The sequence below is a fragment of the Mesoplodon densirostris genome, chromosome 5 (genome assembly GCF_025265405.1).
Source record: "Mesoplodon densirostris isolate mMesDen1 chromosome 5, mMesDen1 primary haplotype, whole genome shotgun sequence".
Taxonomy (NCBI): Eukaryota; Metazoa; Chordata; class Mammalia; order Artiodactyla; family Ziphiidae; genus Mesoplodon; species Mesoplodon densirostris.
This window is the reverse complement of record NC_082665.1, coordinates 93276989-93296884: the sequence shown is the minus strand read 5'-3', so window position 1 is coordinate 93296884 and position 19896 is coordinate 93276989. Positions and strand designations below refer to the sequence as shown.

The 19896-nt window shown below is 36.5% G+C and overlaps 1 protein-coding gene across 7 annotated transcripts in view; it reads left to right on the top strand.

Annotated features, from left to right (window-relative positions):
- Positions 1 to 19896, top strand: part of PHC3 (polyhomeotic homolog 3) — an 87178-nt gene that overhangs the window by 9073 nt on the left and 58209 nt on the right. For 5 of the 7 annotated variants that reach the window (XR_009532592.1, XM_060099113.1, XM_060099114.1 and 2 more), the window contains exons 4-6: positions 29 to 106; positions 16252 to 16410; positions 18485 to 18583. Coding sequence is in view for 6 of the 7 variants with exons in the window: in XM_060099113.1 (XP_059955096.1) it covers positions 29 to 106; positions 16252 to 16410; positions 18485 to 18583 (336 nt within the window). In the remaining variant the exon portion in view is untranslated. The remainder of the gene's footprint in view (positions 1 to 28; positions 107 to 16251; positions 16411 to 18484; positions 18584 to 19896) is intronic. The other 2 variants (XM_060099115.1, XM_060099117.1) reach the window with 1 other exon arrangement.

The window sequence follows — 19896 nt, the reverse complement described above, 5'->3', positions numbered from 1 at the left end:
ACATATTATAAAGATTTTATTATTTTAGGCAAGTTTGTCCAGTGGAAGACCACCTACATCCCCCACAGGAAGTGTCACACAGCAGTCAAGTATGTCCCAGACATCTGTAAGTGCCCGATATTTTTTCCTGGTTTTAAAATTATAAATTATTGCTTTCCAGAAGTGAACTGTTAATATTTACAAAACTGTTATTGTTTATCTGTTGAATATTATTGAAATAACAAGTGTCTAGAAACAAGAATGATACATTTCAAGAATTTGGAACTAATGTCAAACTTCTGAAAATCTGAGTCTTAAAAAAGTTTTTGTATTATTTCTTATGTATGTTTTCCCACTCACTGTGTTCACATCTTCTGTGATTCTGAATGGTTGCAGTTTTCAGTGTGCATTGAAAGCATGAAATACATAATTCAAGGAATTAGGTCATACTTTTACTGTGATATACTAAAGAATGTCATGTCCTTGGTAGACATCTAAATGTTTCTAGCTCTTTCTGTGCAATTCACGTTTTAGAAATTTTACTTTTCAGTTTATGCTTCCTTGCGTTATGTGGGTTAAATTTACAAGTATCCATTCAAGATAGTGTTATTTATTTTGAGAAAGGAGTAAAAGAAAGGTGATTTGTTATATTGCACATATATACTGGAAAATTGTGCAGAGTATCCCAGTTAAAAGAAATTTACAGGTGTGGTAATAATACTTGTTTAACTTTTTATTTTGATATAATTTCAAATTGCAAGAATAATAAAATAAATTTCTGTATACCCTTTACTCAGATTCTCCAGTTGTTAGCATTTTGGCTCATTGCTTTATCATGCATTCTTTCTATCTCCATATATACAATTACCTTTTTCTGAACCATTTGTGGGTGAGACATGTTCCTTTACTCCTAAATAACTTTGATATGTACTTCCTAGGAACAAAGTTATTTTTTTATGAAGCCACATGAAGTGGATCGAATTCAGGAAATTTAGCATTGATGCAGTGCCGTTCATATACAGATTTCATCAGTTGTCCCGTATTTCTCGGCCTCATCACTATAGATACTATGGGCCAGATAATTCTTGTAGGGGGCTATCCTGTGTGTTATAGGACATTAAGCAGCATGCCTAGCTTAGATACCAGTAGGCTATGCCCTCCTCCTTTCCCCAGTGTGACAGCCAAAAATGTCTGCAGGCACTGCCAGATGTTTCCTGAGGGGCCAAATTGCCCCTTGTTGAGAACCGTTGAGTTAACCTAATAACATCCTCTTTAGATGTTTTTTCCTGATCCAGGATGGTAATACTTTGAAGCTTTGTAAAATTGACTCCAATGGAGTATAGTTTATAGATTGCTGAGGAATTGAAGATGAACTTGTGCTGTATTTCTTTAGCTAAGGTTGTGATCTTTACTAAGTACATGTATGATGAGCGTACAGTTGTTTTTGGGCTATTGAGCTGATATTTTTAATTAAAAAATTACATTTTAGCATGGAAGTATCCTGGCATGTGAATAAAATTAGTTAAGAAAGAAATTACTTAACGACTTGAAAATGTTAGACTGAAGAAAATGAAAAATTTAAGTAATGTAATTTAGCCCTAAGCATTAATGCTATAGTTACTGATGTTGATGTCAGATAATATCGTTAACTAATACATTGGTAGTTATGGAAAGGACTGGTAAACTGGCTAAAAAAATTATAGATAAATTCTTTATTCTGTGAAGTATTGGAATGGCATTAGGGTATATATGTATAGAAATATGTGGTCTGAATTTTTTTCCCTTCACATTATTAAAAGGTATCCTTTTAAACCATTTTTGTTTCATTATGATTTTATGTATGTGACTTTTACAATCACAGTTCCAGTGATTGTGCTTATTTTTTATGAAATTGCTAGTGCTGCTTGTCATAAACCAGGTAGCCTTGTATGATGAAGAATGCCAGAACCTGTGACTGTCTGGTGGGGGAAAAGAAGTAGGGAGAATAGATGTCTAGAAAAAACAAGGGAATAATGCATAGCATTTGTTTTGTTTTCTATCCCAGCTGAGCAGTAGATCAAGTGAGTGGACTTGCAGTCCAAATTATGATACTCAAGGTAGCTTAGTAAATTTAGGTCAGTCTCCAAAAGAGGGGCAGAGCATGGTAGCAGAAATCTCTAGGTAGTGGTAATAGTGAGCAGTCAGGTGGCAGTCTGCTGGTTTTCAGAGTTTTGGTTATTTTGAAATAGGATTCCGATAACAGTGAATGACATGAAGGAAGGGTCCAGCCTCCAGTAGATAAGAGGGCTACAAGGTAGGTTGTCAAGTCACCAGCCAGATAGGTTGGGGTTCAGAGTAGGAGTGGAATGCCAATGGGGAAATGGAATATTGTATTTTAAAAAACGAAGTAAGAAGTCCAATCATACATCTGGGGAAACTGTGTATGTGGAGGAGACCATTGTTAATTGAATGTATAGGTAATTAGTGGTGCCAGCATCCTCTTGTTTACTGTCATGAGAACAGAAGGGCTAATTCTAGACTCTTACCAGTAGTGAGAGTGGTGTTTTTTTTGTTTTTGGTGTGTGTGTGTGTGTGTGTGTGTGTGTGTATGTATGATTGATTGTCTCTAAAACTAGTTGGGACCGAGTCTTTAGGTTGATGTCTTTGTCCTTCAACTTAGTGGGACTAAGATTTAGTCTTTAAATTTGATTTGCTAAAATGAAATCTAAACCAGTTAAAAATTCTTATGCAAAAAAAAATCAACAAGGTTAAAAATGAGCAAAATGGTTGAAAATGTATTTGCACCATATATGTCACCCAGCTTATATTTGTAAAATACCAAGGGCTCTGTTATATTCGTAAGATAAACAATGAGAATACACAAAAGACCTGCATTGGTAATTTTCAAAAGAAAGACTACTTTTGGCTTTTAAACACATGAAAATATATTAACCATATTAGTAATAAAGAAATGTATGTAAAAACAGCAATAATGTTCTATTTTCACTTGTCAAATTAGAAAACAGGGACAAACATTGAGACAGTAACAGTTGTTGGCAAGTCTGGTACACTCATACACTATTGGTGGGAACGTATAATAACTGGTACAACTTTTCTGGAGGGTTATTTGGCAGTGTGTATGAAAATTTAAACTCTGTGTGCCGTTTCACATAGCAGTCTAATTTTTAGTGATGTCACTGACTAAATATGAGATAATTATGATATAGATAATTATGCAAATATGCATGGTTTGTAATGGTGGAAAATTATAAACAATACAAATGTTCACTAATTGAGGATTAGTTAAAAGATAGTTAATTCATACAGTGAAATACTATAGCTGCTTAAAAATGTTACATGTGTGTATATAAACAGACTTAGGTTTTCATTAGTTATTAGGTGGAAAAAGCAGAATATATCATCTCATTTAACTTATTTAATAGGTTATTCTATTTTTCAGTTCTAAAATTGCCATTTGGTTTTTCTTTGTATCTTCTGTTTCTTTTGCTGAGAGTTTATGTTTTCATTTGTTTCAAGTGGGCTCATAATTGCCTGTTCAAAGCATTTTTATGACTATTGCTTTAAAATCTTCGTCAGATAATTAAAATACTTCTTTCATCTTGGTGTTGGCATCTATTTATTGATTGTCTTTTTCATTCAGCTTGAGGTCTTTCTGGTTCTTGGTACAATGAGTGATTTTTGATTGAAACCTGGACATACTGCGTATTACGTTATGAGATTGTGAATCTTATTTAAATTTTCTGTTTTGGCTGCTTCTGAAAGAGAGCGTTTGCCACATCCTTACTGCCACTTGGGGGTAGAAGTCCAGGTTCCCCATTTGGTTTCCATCGATACCTGAGGGATGCTCCTTGTAATTGCTAAGTGAGCATGAATTCTGGCTCACTAGGCCTCTACTGAGGTATCTCTGGCTAGGAGGGATAGGAATGCTGCGTTACTGCTCCCCACGTGGTCTCCACTGATACTACAGGGATGGCGTGGTTTGTTGTTCGTGATCTTTTACTGCTTGGCTGGTATGAAAGTCTTGGCTCTCTACCTGGCCTTCTCTGACACTAACCTGTTGGAAGGATTTGTGAGATCCGGGTGCCTCATTACAGCCTGGCGAGGGTAGAAGCCTAGGTCTTTGCTAATGTGGATGTGGGTGGGGCCATAGTGTTTTCTGTGGTGTTTGGCTGGGGCAGAGCAATTATTGCCTAAAAGTTTTCTGTGTTGCTAGGCTGTCCCTTTTCTGATCCTTGGCTACAAAGAGCAGCCCATTGGAGCTTTTTTTTTTTTTTTTTTTTTCGTCTGTACGCATTGCTGTTTCTGGGTTACTGACTTGTTCACCTTTATGTTTGGGTTATATGAGATTTAAAAAGGAAACCCAAGGAGCTTGCAACCACATCATTCACTGGGTCCTGGAGTCTGCTTTTCTCCACCTTTTAGGATCCTCTTAGGTTTATTTTATATGTAACATTCGGGATTTTTAGTTATACTTAGGGGGAGGAGTAAGGAAAAGTATGTCTATCCCACTTTCCTGGAAACAATTCCTATCATTTAACTTATTTTTAAAAATTTATGTCTATATATCTGTTTGGTTATGTAGGAAGAAAATCTGTAATGCACAACAAACTTAATCAGTGGTTATCTTTGAGGAAGTAGGTTGAAGAGCTTCATTTTGTCTAAATAAAACATGAATATTCTCTTGTTGTCTAAGATACTGACAGTACAGACAATATAGAGTAAAAGTGGCATCCCATTTCAGTAGTCCCTTTTGCCCTGACAAAGTTTTATGTGAAGCTTTCCTATCTTATTACTGTACATTTCTATACATAAATGTAAATAGATAGGCCTATGGTTAATTTTATTTGTTTTAATGTAAGCGATCATTCTGTATCTTTCTCTTCTAAGTCTTTGGCGTTTTCAGCTGGAAAGGATTATGTGGCTAGAAATTGCAGTCATAGGTCTATAAATGACTGAAGGGCTGTTTGTATCTCATTCCCTTTCCCTTTCTTTGCTGTTTTTTGGCCCTAGAATCTACATTAATCCCAGATGTTTTGACTTTAATTCACTGTACTATTCTGTCAAGAAGGAAAAACCTTATTTTTGATAGCTTTCTGGCTCTGGTGTCAGACAAAATGAGCTTTCTTTCTTTCTTTTTTTTTGGGGGTGGCACAGCATGTGGGAACTTAGTTCCCCCACCAGGGATTGAACCCGTTCCCGCTGCTTGGGAGTGCAGAGTCTTAAACGCTGGACCACCAGGAAAGTCCCAAGATGAGCTTTTGAAGCCCAGTTAGTTTTATGACTTCATTCATTCATACATTCACTCATTTATTCAACAAATATTTATTGAGCATTTAAACACCGTTCTAGGTGCTGGGAAAATAACAACACAGCAGATAAAACCTCTTGTCTTTATGGAGCTAAGGATAGACAGATAATAGGTAAACTAGTATATAATATGTCAGATGGTGGTAAGTTCTATAGAGAAAAATAAAGCAAGGAAGGGGAATGGGATGAGGGAATTTGCTCTTTTAATTAGGGTGGTAAGGGAAAGCATTACTAATAAAAATGGCATTTGAAGGAGGGTGAGGGAGGCAAACATGCTTAAGGAACAGAAGGGAGGGTAGTGTGGCTGGAGTGGAATGAGAGAGTGGGAGTATGTTTAGAGATGACTTTAGAGAGGTAATTGTAATCTAATCACGAGGAGATTATTAAACCCTTGGGTTTTACTCTGCATGAGTTGGGAAGCTACTGGAAAGCTGTTTTAGTAGGGATGTGACATGATCTCACACAGGGTTTAACTTAGCTACAATGTAGAGAGTAAGTTCTAGGGGGCAGTTATAGAAGCAGGGAGACCAGTTAAGTGGTTCCTGTAATAATCCAAGAGAGAGATACTGGGGGCTTGGACCCTGATGGTGACAGTAGATGTGGTAAAAAGTAGTTAGCCAGATTCTGAATTTTTTTTTCTCCAATATTTTATTATAGAAATTTGGATGTTTTGGGACTTCCCTGGCAGTCCAGTGGTTAAGACTCTGCGCTCCCAATGCAGGGGGCATGGGTTCAATCGCTGGTTGGGAAACTAAGATTCCCACGTGCCTCACGGTGTGGCCAAAAGAAGAAATTTGGATGTTGTGAAAATAGACCTAACAGTATGTGCTGAGGGATTGAAAAAGATGTGAGGAAAGGTAGAGTCACCGATAACTGTAGTATTTTGGCCTGAACACCTGGAAGAATCTGCTAAAGCAGGTGTTGGAGAAGAAAATCAGGAGTTTGGTTTTCAACACGATGTATGTTAGACACCCACCTATAGATGCTGAGTAGACATTGGATATATGAGTTTGGAGTTCATGTGGCAGGTCTGGTGATTAGTGATGTCTTGTGCATCTCATTGACAATTCAAGTCAGAAGAGTACATGGTGACTTTACTACCAATTGTAGAATATTATGAGAGAAAGTTTGGTAGAAAGGAGGACATAAGGGACCTGGCTTCTGGTCTTAGTTCTGTGACTGACTGGTGGTGTGACTTAGGGCAAGTCATTTAACCTCCTTACACCCCAGTTTTCTTTTATGTAAAATTAAGTTGTCTAATTAGATGGTTTTTAGTCTTTTCATCCATGTGTTCCTGGGTCTAGATCAAGGAGAAGTTTCAATAGATGGTGCTATGCACTAAATTGCATCCCTCCCAAATTCGTATGTTGAAGCCTTAAACCCGCATGTGACTATATTAGGAACAGGGCCTTTAAGGAGGTGGTTAAGGTTAAAAGAGGTCCTAAGTGTGGAGCTCTGATCCAGTAGACCTGGTGGCTTTATCAGAGGAGAGACACCAGAGATCTCCCTCTGTCTGCTGAGAGGTAAGAAGGTGGCCATCTGCAAGCCAGCAGAGAGCTTGCACCAGAAACTGAATTGGCTGGCACCTTGGTCCTGGACTTCCTAGCCTCTAGAACTGTGGGAAATAAATTTCTGTTATTTGAGCTACCCAGTCTGTGGCACCTTGTTATGGCAGCCTGAGCAGACTAAGATAGATAGGGCTCTGAGCCTTACCTTAAACTTTATTTATTTATTTAAAAAAATTTTTATTATTGGCTGCATTGGGTCTTCGTTGCTGCATTTGGGCTTTCTCTAGTTGCGGCGAGTGGGGGCTATTCTTCTTTGCGGTGCTCGGGCTTCTCATTGCGGTGGCTTCTCTTGTTGTGGAGCATGGGCTCTAGGCGCGGGGGCTTCAGTAGTTGTGGTGCATCGGCTTAGCTGCTCCGCAGCATGTGGCATCCTCCCAGACCAGGGATGGAACCCGTGTCCCCTGCATTGGCAGGTGGATTCTTAACCACTGCGCCACCAGGGAAGCCCAATTAGCTTAAACTTTAGACAGAACAGTTCTGTGATCTCTTTGCATCTGGGAGTTCTGAATAAGACGGTATGTGAAGAAAGGGTTCTATTAAAAAAAAAAATTTGAGAACCAGTGGTTTAGATGTTAATCTAAGATTCTCTCAGGGACTTAGCCTGTCACATAGTAGGTGTGTAATAAATATTTGTTGAAAGATGAAGTTTAATTATAATCATCAACTAGAATATGTAATAAATACATCGTATTAATTTTTAATTCTTGGTTATCTTGGTACCACAAGTGGTTTATCTTCAGTGCAAAGAATCATTTTAGGATATTTTCTGATTGCCTGAAATTACATTATAGAAGAGAGCCTAAGTCCTGACCTCAGTGATGAGATTCTTTTGTTGTTAGTTATGAGCAAGGCAGCCAGTTAATCAGGTTTACCTACTGTCCCACACTGTGCTAGTTGCCCTGGGGTACACATGAGTCAAAGTCCCTTCCCTCAGAGACGGTAATAGACATTTGAAGAACTGTGCCTAGACATATCAAACAGTAACCAACATAACAGTATATAATCAAGTGATAAATTCCATGGGAGTGAACAGAAAAGAGATCTTTGGAGATTGGAGTAGTTGAAGAAGGCTTTTTGTACGGGACTTAAGCTGAGCTTTAAAAAATACGTGGAGTTTGCAGAGAAGAGGACTCATCCTGAGCTCATGTTCCTGAAATAGCAGAGCTTAGTTTCAGGGATTCATTCCTGAATGGGATTCTGTGCTAGTCTCCCACAGTCCTGAGGATAATCTGTGCCAATATTTCCTTATTGAATGCCTACTTGGTGCCAGGCGTGGTGTTAGGTGTCAAGAATCCAAAGTGAACAGAGGTCTTAGAGTACAGTGGATATAGTCTACAGACATGTAAATAGTCAAAGGACACTGTGATAGGAGTTTTGTTTTACTGGAGTTATCTTCTAATAACTTGCTTGTAAAGGGTACGTGGAAAATAAATTTGGAATCTTTGTAGGCCTAAAAATTCCCTCCCCATATCTTAATGATTATTTGTATGTAAATTCTATATTGAAAATGATTTTTCTTAGGAAACTTGAAACCATGGTTTTCAGTATTTTAGTATTACCAAAGAAAAGGCTGATTTTGTCTTATTATCACTAATTGGTACTTTTTCTCTTCAGTCTTTAGGTTTGCCTGTTTTCTTTAGCTTTTCTGGAGTTTCATGAGGCTCTCTAGATGTCATTGAGTTCAGACACTTTTTGGACTCTCTTAGTGTGAAACTTAGTGTTCATGTGTATGAAACTAAAAAAGTTTTAACAAAAATTTATTTCCTTCTATTTTTCTCTGTTCTCTTTTTCTGGAGCTCCTTAGTTGGATATTGGTCTTTCTGGATTGATCCTTTACTTCTGTTAGCTTTTTACTAGTTTTCTGTCTTTATCATTTTATTCTGTTGTGACATATTTCCTTACCCTTTTTTTTTAACCCTTTCTTTTTACATTTAAAAGAAAATTTTAGTTCAGCCTTTGTATTTCCAATTTCTAAGAGAATTTTCTTATTCTTTTCCCTTGGAATCCTATTTCTCTGTTATGGCTGAAATATTTTAGATCTCTGTTGTGATACTTATCAGATTTTAAAACTTTTTTTTTCTGTTTCCTAAATAATTTATGTTCCTTAGAAATTATCTTGGTCTTTTTTTTTCATGCTGCTGGTTTTTCTCTTATAAGGAAAAGAAGTTTTCCCTTAAAATGCTTGGTTTTCTGCTTATATTTAAGAGTAAATGATTATATAAATTAATCAACATGGGTTCCTTCCACTACTTTGAAGATAGGTTTTTCCCTAGCAGACCTCTTTTCTTAATGGAAAGGCCGATTAAGATTTCTGTATTTGCATGTGGGAATAGCAGTGGTGATGACAGTGGTAAGGATATATCTTTGGCAGGTTTAGAATTGAAGGTGTGCAGGTTAGAAGCTGGCTGTTAGGCTGGTGAGCCAGCAGTTTTGGAATAAGGAGGGTTTTACTTCAAGGTACCAGTACCCACTCTAGAAGCCTAGCTTTTCCGTGGCAGTTTTTAGACTTTTAAAGAGAAGTGTCCTTTCTTCCTAGGTCTCGATACCTGTTCTCTGTGGGAGAGGGGTGGGGTTATGACTGGTGAGTCTGTTTTCTAGACAGACCTGTAGATAATCCTTCAATTTTTAGCCCCACTTCTTACTTCTGCTTTCATACCTCTAAATTCTGAGTCTAACTAAATCCACTCTGGTCTGTTTATTCCTGTATTCTGGACTACAGAGAGCTTCCTTCTCTCTGTTTTCTCCTTCAGTATGATCTCATCTTTAGGTCTTACAGAAATGCAGATGGTACCCTTATCTCTCTCTCTTTGCTGTATGTGTGTTTTCTTTTTGTTTAATGTTGTTCTTTTAATCCCCCAGGTTTTTTTGGAAAAAACATTTAAACCCACTGAAAAATGGAAAGAGTAAGCATTGACCCTTGTGTACCCTTCATGTAGCTATCTATAACAATTGTTAAGTTCCTCTCTATTTACACTGATTTTCTGACCTTTAATTTTTATAAGTTGAAGGCATCATGACACTTCAGTCCCAAGTGCTTAGCATGTGTTATCCAAGAGGGAGATTGTCTTGTATCACCACAGTACCATGTCACACCTAAGAAATTTAATATCAACACAATATCTAATATGTGTCCCATATTTGGATTCCCTCAGTAGTCTCCAAAATACCTTTTCCCAGGATTTAATTAAGGATCACACATGCATGTGGATGTCCTATTTTCCTTTAATATAAAAAGATCTCCTCCCCCCCACTTTTTTTTTTTTTTTTTGGTACACAGGCCTCTCACTGTTGTGGCCTCTCCCATTGAGGAGCACAGGCTCCAGATGCACAGGCTCAGCGGCCATGGCTCACGGGCCCAGCCGCTCCGCGGCATGTGGGATCCTCCCAGACCAGGGCACGAACCTGTGTCCCCTGCATCGGCAGGCGGACTCTTAACCACTGCGCCACCAGGGAAGCCCCCCCCCCCCGCTTTTTTTTAAAGAGCTCAGGTCACTTATCTTATGGAATGTCCCACAGTCTAAATTTGTATGTTTGTTTCCCCCAGTCTTTTTTTTTTTTTTTTAACATCTTTATTGGAGTATAATTGCTTTTCCCCCAGTCTTTTTTGTTATTGTATTAACTGCTATTTCAGTGGGTTTTAGTAGGAGGGAGAAGCAAATGGGTGTGCTCAGACTATTATCTTCAGTATTTATTGTTTTATAAACATGATTTTTAATGGCTACATAATATTCTACCTTTTTTTAAAAAAAGAATTTTCCTCTTGATGGCAGTTTTAATTTTTCCCTTTTTTTGCTATTATAAGTAAACCTGCATTGAATGTTATGTATCTTTATATCTAGTAATTCTCTTTAAAAAATTTCCTAAGAGTATACTCTTAGGAATATTAGGAATATTAGTATATTAGGTCAGTGAGATTGTTTTTAGATCAAGAACCTTATAAACGATCAGTTTTCTCTAAAAATGTCTAAATCATATCAACTACATATCAAATGAATTCATTATGAATTTATCTGGGGGAAAATTACTTGCTTAAAACCAAGGTACTTATCCTCTATTATTAATATTAGGAGCTATTTTAAGTTTTAAAACTCATTGTTTTCAAGGATTGTTAGAAACCTATTTCAAAGCTTAATAGCAGTTTAAAATAAAACTGTAGCCTGCGTATTTGTCCGGTCGTGAGCAGTTTTACTGCATTCTTATAAAATATTCCCATAGTACAGGTAAAGTAAAAAAGTGTCGTCGCCTTCAGCCTCCTTTCCCCTTCAGTCCTTCTGTTTTCTCAGATTGCTGGATATCCCTTCAGATCTTCACCTATGCATTTAGGACATATATAGTATAAAGAAATGTGTGCCTATGTGTTTAATACACAATTTTTTTAATACACTATAAACACACGTAGGTATTCTGCATTTTGTTTTTATACTTAACAGTGTGTCTTCAGAGCTTTCTGTCTCACTCACTTGAGCTACTGTGCACAGTGTGGCTGCAGTTTGTCTTATATAACTATCTTTGTTGCTGGACAGTTATTTCCAATATTTTAATTGTTTCTGCATTGCAGCTTTTCTTTTTAGGGTGTCAAAATCTGAACACAATTGGGAGGTTGTGAAGTTGTTTTTTGTTTTGCTGTTGTTTTTACAGCTTGTATTGCAGAAGGTAGAAATAATGATTTTCTGTAATAAATAGGTAGGCATTTTATTTCATTTCATTGTTAAAAATATGTGGTCTCTTAAAAAGGATATCCCTTCATGGGTAGATATTATTATTTGAAATTTCTATATAATATTTAACACTTCTAGATATTTGAATTGCATAAATTCCCACTGATTAATGAGGAAAGAAAATTTATATGCTGCTTTAATGTGATAAAAACAAAACAATATACTGAAGTAAATATGAAAAAAGGAAAATATCATTTCCTCTCTGATTCTAAAGTTAATACCTACATAGAAAAGACAAAAACTTTGAAAAAGAAAATATAAATCATTCCCAAATTTTACCCCTAGTAGGCATTATTCACCTTCAGCATTTTGGTGACTGTTCTTCCAGGTGTGTGTGTGTATGTGTATATTTCTATATCAAATCTAATCAGATACAAATTTATGAGTATGCATTATTGTGTGTGTATACAGTGTAGACATCTTTCTCTCAACATGTTTTTCACATGTGTGGAATGTATATATACATACATGCAGATATTTGTATGTAATTGTATAAGTGGATTATATTCTACATGTTATTCTACATTTTTTTCACTCAGCAGTGGGTCATAAAGATATTTTCATGCCATTGAATACAGATATAATCAGCCTTTTAATGTCTGTGTACCACATCTCTCTGTAGATATACCTGATTGATTCTGATCAGTTACATGGTAGCAGTGGGTCTCAAATGGGCTTTGGTTTTAGGGAGTACTCTGGGCCAGAGACCCTGTGTAACCTCCTAGTGGGGGCACTAAGGAGTGGTTGAGAGTTAAGTGGCTTTTCTTGGCAGATGTAGTTTTCTTTGGTGACTCTTGGTGTCAGTAAGGAGAGAGCTTCCAGCAATAGGGCTAAAGGAGTAAGTTCCTTTATGGAGTGTGGGGCTTGAGGTGTGAGACCACAGGATTGGCCAAGGCTGTAAAATGAAAGGGAATTACGCATGTTGAGATGGGATTGACAGAGAAGGTAATGGAAACAGTTGAGGGCATCTGGTTTAGGTCAAAGCAAAGCGGAAAATAAAGGAGAGACATATCAGTTGTGGAAAGGAAGGGACTTCTTGCAGGGTTGGCTACTGATAGCCTTGCCCTCATGGGTTTGGCACTCATTAGTAGACACTGTCTGAAATGGCACTTGCCATTTGGAACTTAAAAATAAACACGATATTTGTTCTTTGATCTCACAACTTAGACAAAGTGAAATGCAGGTGGCTAGGAGGCTACTATTTAGTTTTCTTACTTCCTTTTTAAGAAAACAAAGCATTCTATTTGTAATTTTTGTTCTACTTCCTTATTCCTTACAGAGCACTCTCAGGCACTTGGCTATCAGCCAGTCAGTTTTTAAAAAAACTTGTATGTTTTTGTTTAAAGAGTGTGTGGTCTATCCTTTACTAGAGTATCTTTCTTTCTTTTCTCCCCGCCCCTTTATTTTTAAGAATCACTGACTGGAAAAACTGCCAAGGCATTATAACTGTAGAGTGACGTAAATTAACAAGCTCTCACGGTATAGGAAAGCACCCTGCATGCCAAAATATGAGTCAGAAAACCTGGTCCAATTTTACCCTGCTAAGTGATTTAATCTTTGGAGCAAGGCTTTATCCAAAATATCCGTTTGTGAAGTGGTGTAGAAGTGGTGCTTATTAATAATTTATTATATAGCACATCAAAAGTAGAGTTGAACTAGTATCACCACACTATCTGCATTTTTACTCTGCTTTGTTAGGGGCTATACCAGAATTGTTTTCTCTTCTCGCTGTTATACACACACACACGCTCACTCTTTGTGATAGGCTTATATACTACATTTAAAGTATGAAGTATGCCTTAAAATAACATGGCATTCATTAAGTTAATAAACGTATTGAATGAAGGCACTCTTATAGATATTGGTTATATGAAGATAAATAACACATGGTCCCCACCCTTAAAGAAATTATTGTTTAGACGAGTGAGACAGAAGAATATGCTAGAAGTATATGGAAATTGGAGTGGAAGGAGATGATACTGCAGAGGTAGTTAGGGGAGTTTGAATGTTATCTAGAAGATTTTTAAATGGCTAATTAATAGTTATTAATTAAAATTAGGGAAAGATTGTCTGGCAAGTCAGAGGAGACCATATTCCAAGCAGAGAGATCAATTTGCAGCTGTTAAAGCAATGTAGCTGGAAGTGCTATGGGCTCAGAATCTCACACTACGTGATTCAAAATCAAAATGAAATTGAGGAAGATAAAGGTGTAGAAACAGTAAGACATGTGACTGATTTTGTGTGTGAGTTATATGAGAGGGAGGAGTTAGGATGACTTCCAGATTTTCCAGATTAGTCTGTCTTGGGGGATTTTTAGAAGATGCCAGTGGCCATTTGAGGAGAAGCTGGTTTAAGAAGGAATAATAGGGCTTCACTGGTGGTGCAGTGGTTAAGAATCCGCCTGCCAATGCAGGGGACATGGGTTCGAGGCCTGGTCTGGGAAGATCCCTCATGCCGTGGAGCAACTAAGTCCGTGCGCCACAACTGCTGAGCCTGTACTCTAGAGCCTGCATGCCACAACTACTGAGCCCGCGTGCCACAACTGATGAAGCCCACGTGCCTAGCCCATGCTCCGCAACAAGAGAAGCCATCGCATTGAGAAGCCGGTGCACCGCAACGAAGAGTAGCCCCCACTCGCTGCAACTAGAGAAAGCCTGTGTGCAGCAATGAAGACCCAACGCAGCCAAAAATAAATACATAAAATAAAATAAAATAAAATAAAATGAAGAAATGATAATGAGTTTGGTGTTTGAACATGTTGAGTTTGAGTTGATAAGAGACATCCAGAAAGATGTGTTCTGTAAGTATTTGGACCTAGAGAGTAAGGGTTTGTCGTCAAGGATTGAGACTCTTCAGGACTGAATTGTTTGAAACTATGGAGTAGGTATGATAATCTAGGAATTGAAAAGGAAAAGTGTTGAGGACAAAGGAAGAACAGTTTCGGGGTGGGCTGGAAAGAAGAGCTGGTAAAGAAGATCGAGAGGGAATGGTCTAAAAAGAATCCACTGAATTTGTCAGAGGGAACTAGTGATTTTTGCTAATGGGATTTTAGTGGTGTGCTACAATAAAAGCCAGATTGCAGAATAATTTTTTATATTTTATTAATTGTATTTATGCACTGAATTACAGATTTAAGTATTTTATTAAGAAATACTTAAAAGATACAGATAAATATAGAGAATTAGTTAATCAACTTGTGTACCCACTATGCAGTTTATTTAACTTTTTATTTTTAAATAATTATCGACTCAGGAAGTTACAAAAACGGTACAGAGAGGTCCTTCTGTATAGCCTTCACTCAGCCTCCTCCAGTCACTTGTTCAGTTTAACAAATGTCCTGGACTGGTACAAATGCTAATGTTCTGGGATAGATTATGGAACTGTACAGGTAGTGTGAATATGGATTCTGTACCCCTATGTGGTGCAAGCCTGGAGTTTTGATTCTCGTAAGAGCCTCTCTCCTTCCACCTGGGGCAGGGCAGATAGCAACCTTTCTTGCTGCTTCTCAGGACGCCATGAGTGGAGCTTTTCCAGCTCCTTTTCACATATTGAGGAGCCCTTTTGAGGATCTTGGCTCAAAACAGGTTTTACTTCTAGGTCCTCCCTGAAATAGGCTCAAAATCAGGTCTTCTATCTCTGTGGGCCAATATCTCCCTAGATTGCCTTGGTGTCAGCTGGAGCTTACATCTTTGTTTCTTCCTTTCCGGCACCTGGGAATTCCCCCTCCCTTCCCCTTTTTTGAGTTCAGTTATATATTTTTATAATTTTTCATGTTGATCTTGCATTTCAGTGAGTGCATTTGGGCACATGGGTGTATTAGTTCAGTCTGCCTTGTTCCTTGAATCAGAAGTCTAATAAACTATTTCTTAATTTCTTATTTCTTAATTTTATTCTCTACATTGTCCATAAAAAGGATTTGAGGTTGGATTATGTTATTCTCGTTAAAAATATTATTTAGTTTTAAAATGGATAATACATGCATGTGGTAGTCTACATGTGTCCTTTTGTCCTGTTCCCACCCAGTTTGCCTTCACAGGTACAACCAGTTACCAGTCTCTTATATATCCTAGAGATAGACCATGCACTAGTTTATTCTTTAACAGCAGCTTTAGTGTTTATAGTTTAATCTTGTAACCAATATTCAGGAGTTTTCCATCTGTTTGACAAGTAACAATTCTATTTTCTTATTTTCTGAGAACTTTTGAAGGAGAATGTTATACTAGTTATATGTTACGTGTATGTTTATATACATGTGCATGGCTTATCTGTGTTTTAACTTTTGTTCATTTCAGAAATCCCTCGAAATGTGACAGAAAATGACAAAATAATGTAGACTGTTGATTCAAATGTTTTAAGTCACTACATGGAATATTAAAATAATGGAACAATAGCCCTAATTTTGGGGAGGTAGTAGAAATGATATTTTAAGATGTTGGAACCTTATGAAACACAATGAGGATATCCTTAAAAATTGTCCTAATTACTAACCAGTACATGCTATTGTTTGCATATGCGCAAATAATTGCCTACAGCAGTGATGGGTCTGTCAAAGATGAAGCCCTATCTTAGGTTCCTCAGCCACAATATATACCATTGATTGCCTAACTGCAGCTTGGTGAAATTCAGTGACATGGAAGCAAGAAATGGAAGCCTATGACCTGATATGTTTTCTTCCTTAGATCAACCTCTCTACTTCTCCTACACCTGCACAGTTAATAAGCCGTTCCCAGGCTTCCAGTTCTACCAGTGGCAGTATTACCCAACAGACTATGTTACTAGGGAGTACCTCCCCTACCCTAACGGCAAGCCAAGCTCAAATGTATCTCCGAGCTCAAATGGTAAGATATGAGCTACCAGATTTTTTCAGTGTTTAAAGACTTGAGAGAGATCAAAATGTTTCTTGATTTGATGCAATAGGAGGCATTTTTAATATTTAAGAAATGTTTAACAAAATTTTTGTGTATGTGCCTAGCTCTTATACATTTATGTCATGAAAAATTCTACCTTTAATTGGTAGGCCTTCTTGGTGTATCAAATAGTAATTAGCAACATTAGGGAGCTAACAGATTCTGTAACATAGGAGTGATTAATTTTTAATATCAAATTTCTTTGATTTCAAACCCTTTTTCATATTTTAACATCTCTGAAACTGAGATGCATTTTATAATTGATGGCATCTTACGGTTGTAGTTGGTGCTTGTAGTGATACATAAAATCACCGTATATCTTTGACATCTTAGATTTGATGAAATTGTTAGAAACATAAAAAACTTGGTTGTTAACTATAAATTAGAATTTATATTGTGGGATCCTCTGAAATCTGGATTGGAGTTCGTGATAATTTACCAGATGAGTCTTAGCTTTGGTTATTCCCGTCTTTAAAATCTGCAAGATGATTTGTGTTCCTATGCTCACTTTGATCTTTTGTTAATACAGGAATGTTAATTTGCTATTGTGTGTTTGAGTATCTACTGATTCCCTAATTTACTTGTTGAGCCTTCTTTAAGGAATGTAAAAATTGGTTGACATTTACTTTATTTGATGTCTTTACAGGTAGGTAGAGAAGAACTTTGTCCCTGATATGTATTTATTTATATTCTTTTTTATCCAGTGAACTGAGTATATATCTGGATCCCCAGTTCTCCACTAAAGTTGCACAGAAGGTTTCCATCATATTTCTAACAGGAAACAATGATATGACCCTCTTTTTATTTACAGACTATTCAATAGACATTACCATATCTCTGGTTTTTTTCCCCATGAGATCTTATTTAATCAATAATATACTTCAGAATTAGGGAGAACCATTTGAAATGGTTGCTACTGTACTGTTTTTGACCTCTAAAACTGGCAGTTTCATATGGTTCACTCTAGATAGAACATCTTTTTAGGTATAGGGCTTTTAGCTGTTTATACTGGAAATTACCTCCTTGTGAAAGTTATACCTGTTATTTAATTCACTTAAATTTAGTATGTAAAGAACTGAAGTTTAAATGATCCTTTAATTGGTAATTTTAATTTAAATAGAAATGGCTTTTGAGGAACTGTATAACTTGATGCAATTTTGAGATACAGTATTCACATGTTCTTTGAAACAACTGTCATAATTTACCAAATTGGATTGGATAATCTCTGAGTGGATTGTATTGCCTTTTTTAATGGCATTCTGTTTCAGTATTGAAAAAAAAGTATTTGAAAAGAGATGGTGATAATTAAATAAATCAAGTATGTCTTTCCTTCCTTTTTCTTTTTTTTTTTTTTGATGTGAAGTTTTTTTGCAGGCGGCTTTGTTGTTGACTTTTAACATGTTGTGGCATTTACATTTAGAATGAATATTTCTTTACAAATAGTTTTAAAATCAAGAGCAACCTAGGTTTGTACTACACAGATCCTGTGTAGCTGAGTGAAATATTGTAACGTAGCATGTGGCATAGTTATCCTTTGGGGTAAAGAGGACTGAAAAGACTTTTTGGTGTTTCTTTTCATGTTTCTCACTGAAATTTAGTTTGCATTCGAGAGCAGTGACTATGGTTGCCTATTCTAACTTCCATTTTAGGAATCCTGCCACAATAGTTTTGAGCTGGGAAAAGTTTAATAGCTTATTTGGGGAAAAATTTGGTATGAGGATTTCATATTGCCAAAATACATTTTCTTTTTTGAGCACTGATTTATTTTCTACTCATCAGAATCATGAGCTGTTTCGAAAATGTTTCTGGTTGTTTTTTTTTTTTCCTTTTGAGTTCTCTATTATCAAGAAGTTCTCCTTGTCATGTAAGACCTTTTGCTTAGGAGACAATCCTAAACTGCATTGTCTTTCTGTCACAAATTTCAGTCTCTCTTGCCTGCTATACATTGTGTGTGGGACGTGTTCTTTTGTCTTAGGGTATTTTTTTGGTTTTTCTGTCTGTACAGCTGATTTTCACACCCGCTACCACTGTGGCTGCTGTACAGTCTGACATTCCTGTTGTCTCGTCGTCATCGTCATCTTCCTGTCAGTCTGCAGCTACTCAGGTGAGCTTGTCTAGCTTCATAATGTGGGACTTAAGGTCTGGGTCTTCAGGTTAAAGGTAAACATACATTTGTGTTTAAGTTACTGATGGTTTCAGTGCTCTTTGTCACACATTTCAGATCAACATTTAATCCAGTGAGAACTTCAAGAAAATTTTTTGGTTTTATAGAAATTATAATGCCATTAAACAGGGATATTTAGGTTATTTGACATTAGTGAAAGTTAATACGTTTTGCTATGACATTGTATGTTTAGTTTTATTGTAAAGCAGATTTATTATGTGAGATGTATTCTTTTCTTTAGATTCCTTTGTAAGCAGTTAGGTAATAACCGCATCAAGATGGCTTTTAAATTTAAAAATGAGCTGGGTAAACTTTAAACTTAAAAAATTGAGCAGAATGTTACTCAGTTTTTTGTTTATATTTTGTTTGGTACTATGGAAAAAATAAACTTTAACTTTCTCCTTACACCATTCACAAAAATAAACCAGAAGTAATGTAGACCTAAAGACAAAAGACAAAACTATAAAATCTCTAGAAGAAAACATAGGGGATATCTCTGTAACTCCAGGGTAGGCAAAGCTTTCTGAGATAGGACACAAAAAGCATTAACTGTAAAAGAAAATAATGATAAATTGGACTTTATCAAAATTTAAAAACTGTTCTTCAAAAGACATTGCTACAAAAACAAAGAGGCAAAGCCACAGACTGAGGGAAAATGTTCTCAATACATATATCTGACAAAGGACTTGTATTCAGAATATATAAAGTGGGTTTACAACTCAGTAATAAGATCATGAACAGTTCAGTTAAAAATGGGCAGAAGATTTGAACACTTCACAAAAGATGCGCGAAAGGCCAATAAGCACATGAAAAAATGCTCAACATGATTAATCTTCCTAGAAATATAAATCAGAACCACAGTGAATATCACTACACACTCACTAGGATGTCTGAAATGAAGGAGACTGAAAATGCCACATGTTGGCGAGAATGTGGAGGAACCATACTATCATATGTTGCTGGTGAAAGTGTAAAAGAGTACAACCACTTTGAAAAACAGTTTTCTTAGAAAGTTAAACATATGCTTAACATGTTACCCAGCAATTCCACTTCTAGATGTTTACCCTGAGAGATTTGAAAACATATATCCACATGAAGATGTTTAAATGAATGTCATAGCAGCTCTATTCAGAATAGCCCCAAACTGGAAGTAACCACTGTCTTTCAACTGGTGAATGATTTGAAAACATATATCCACATGAAGATGTTTAAATGAATGTTTGTAGCAGCTCTATTCAGAATAGCCCCAAACT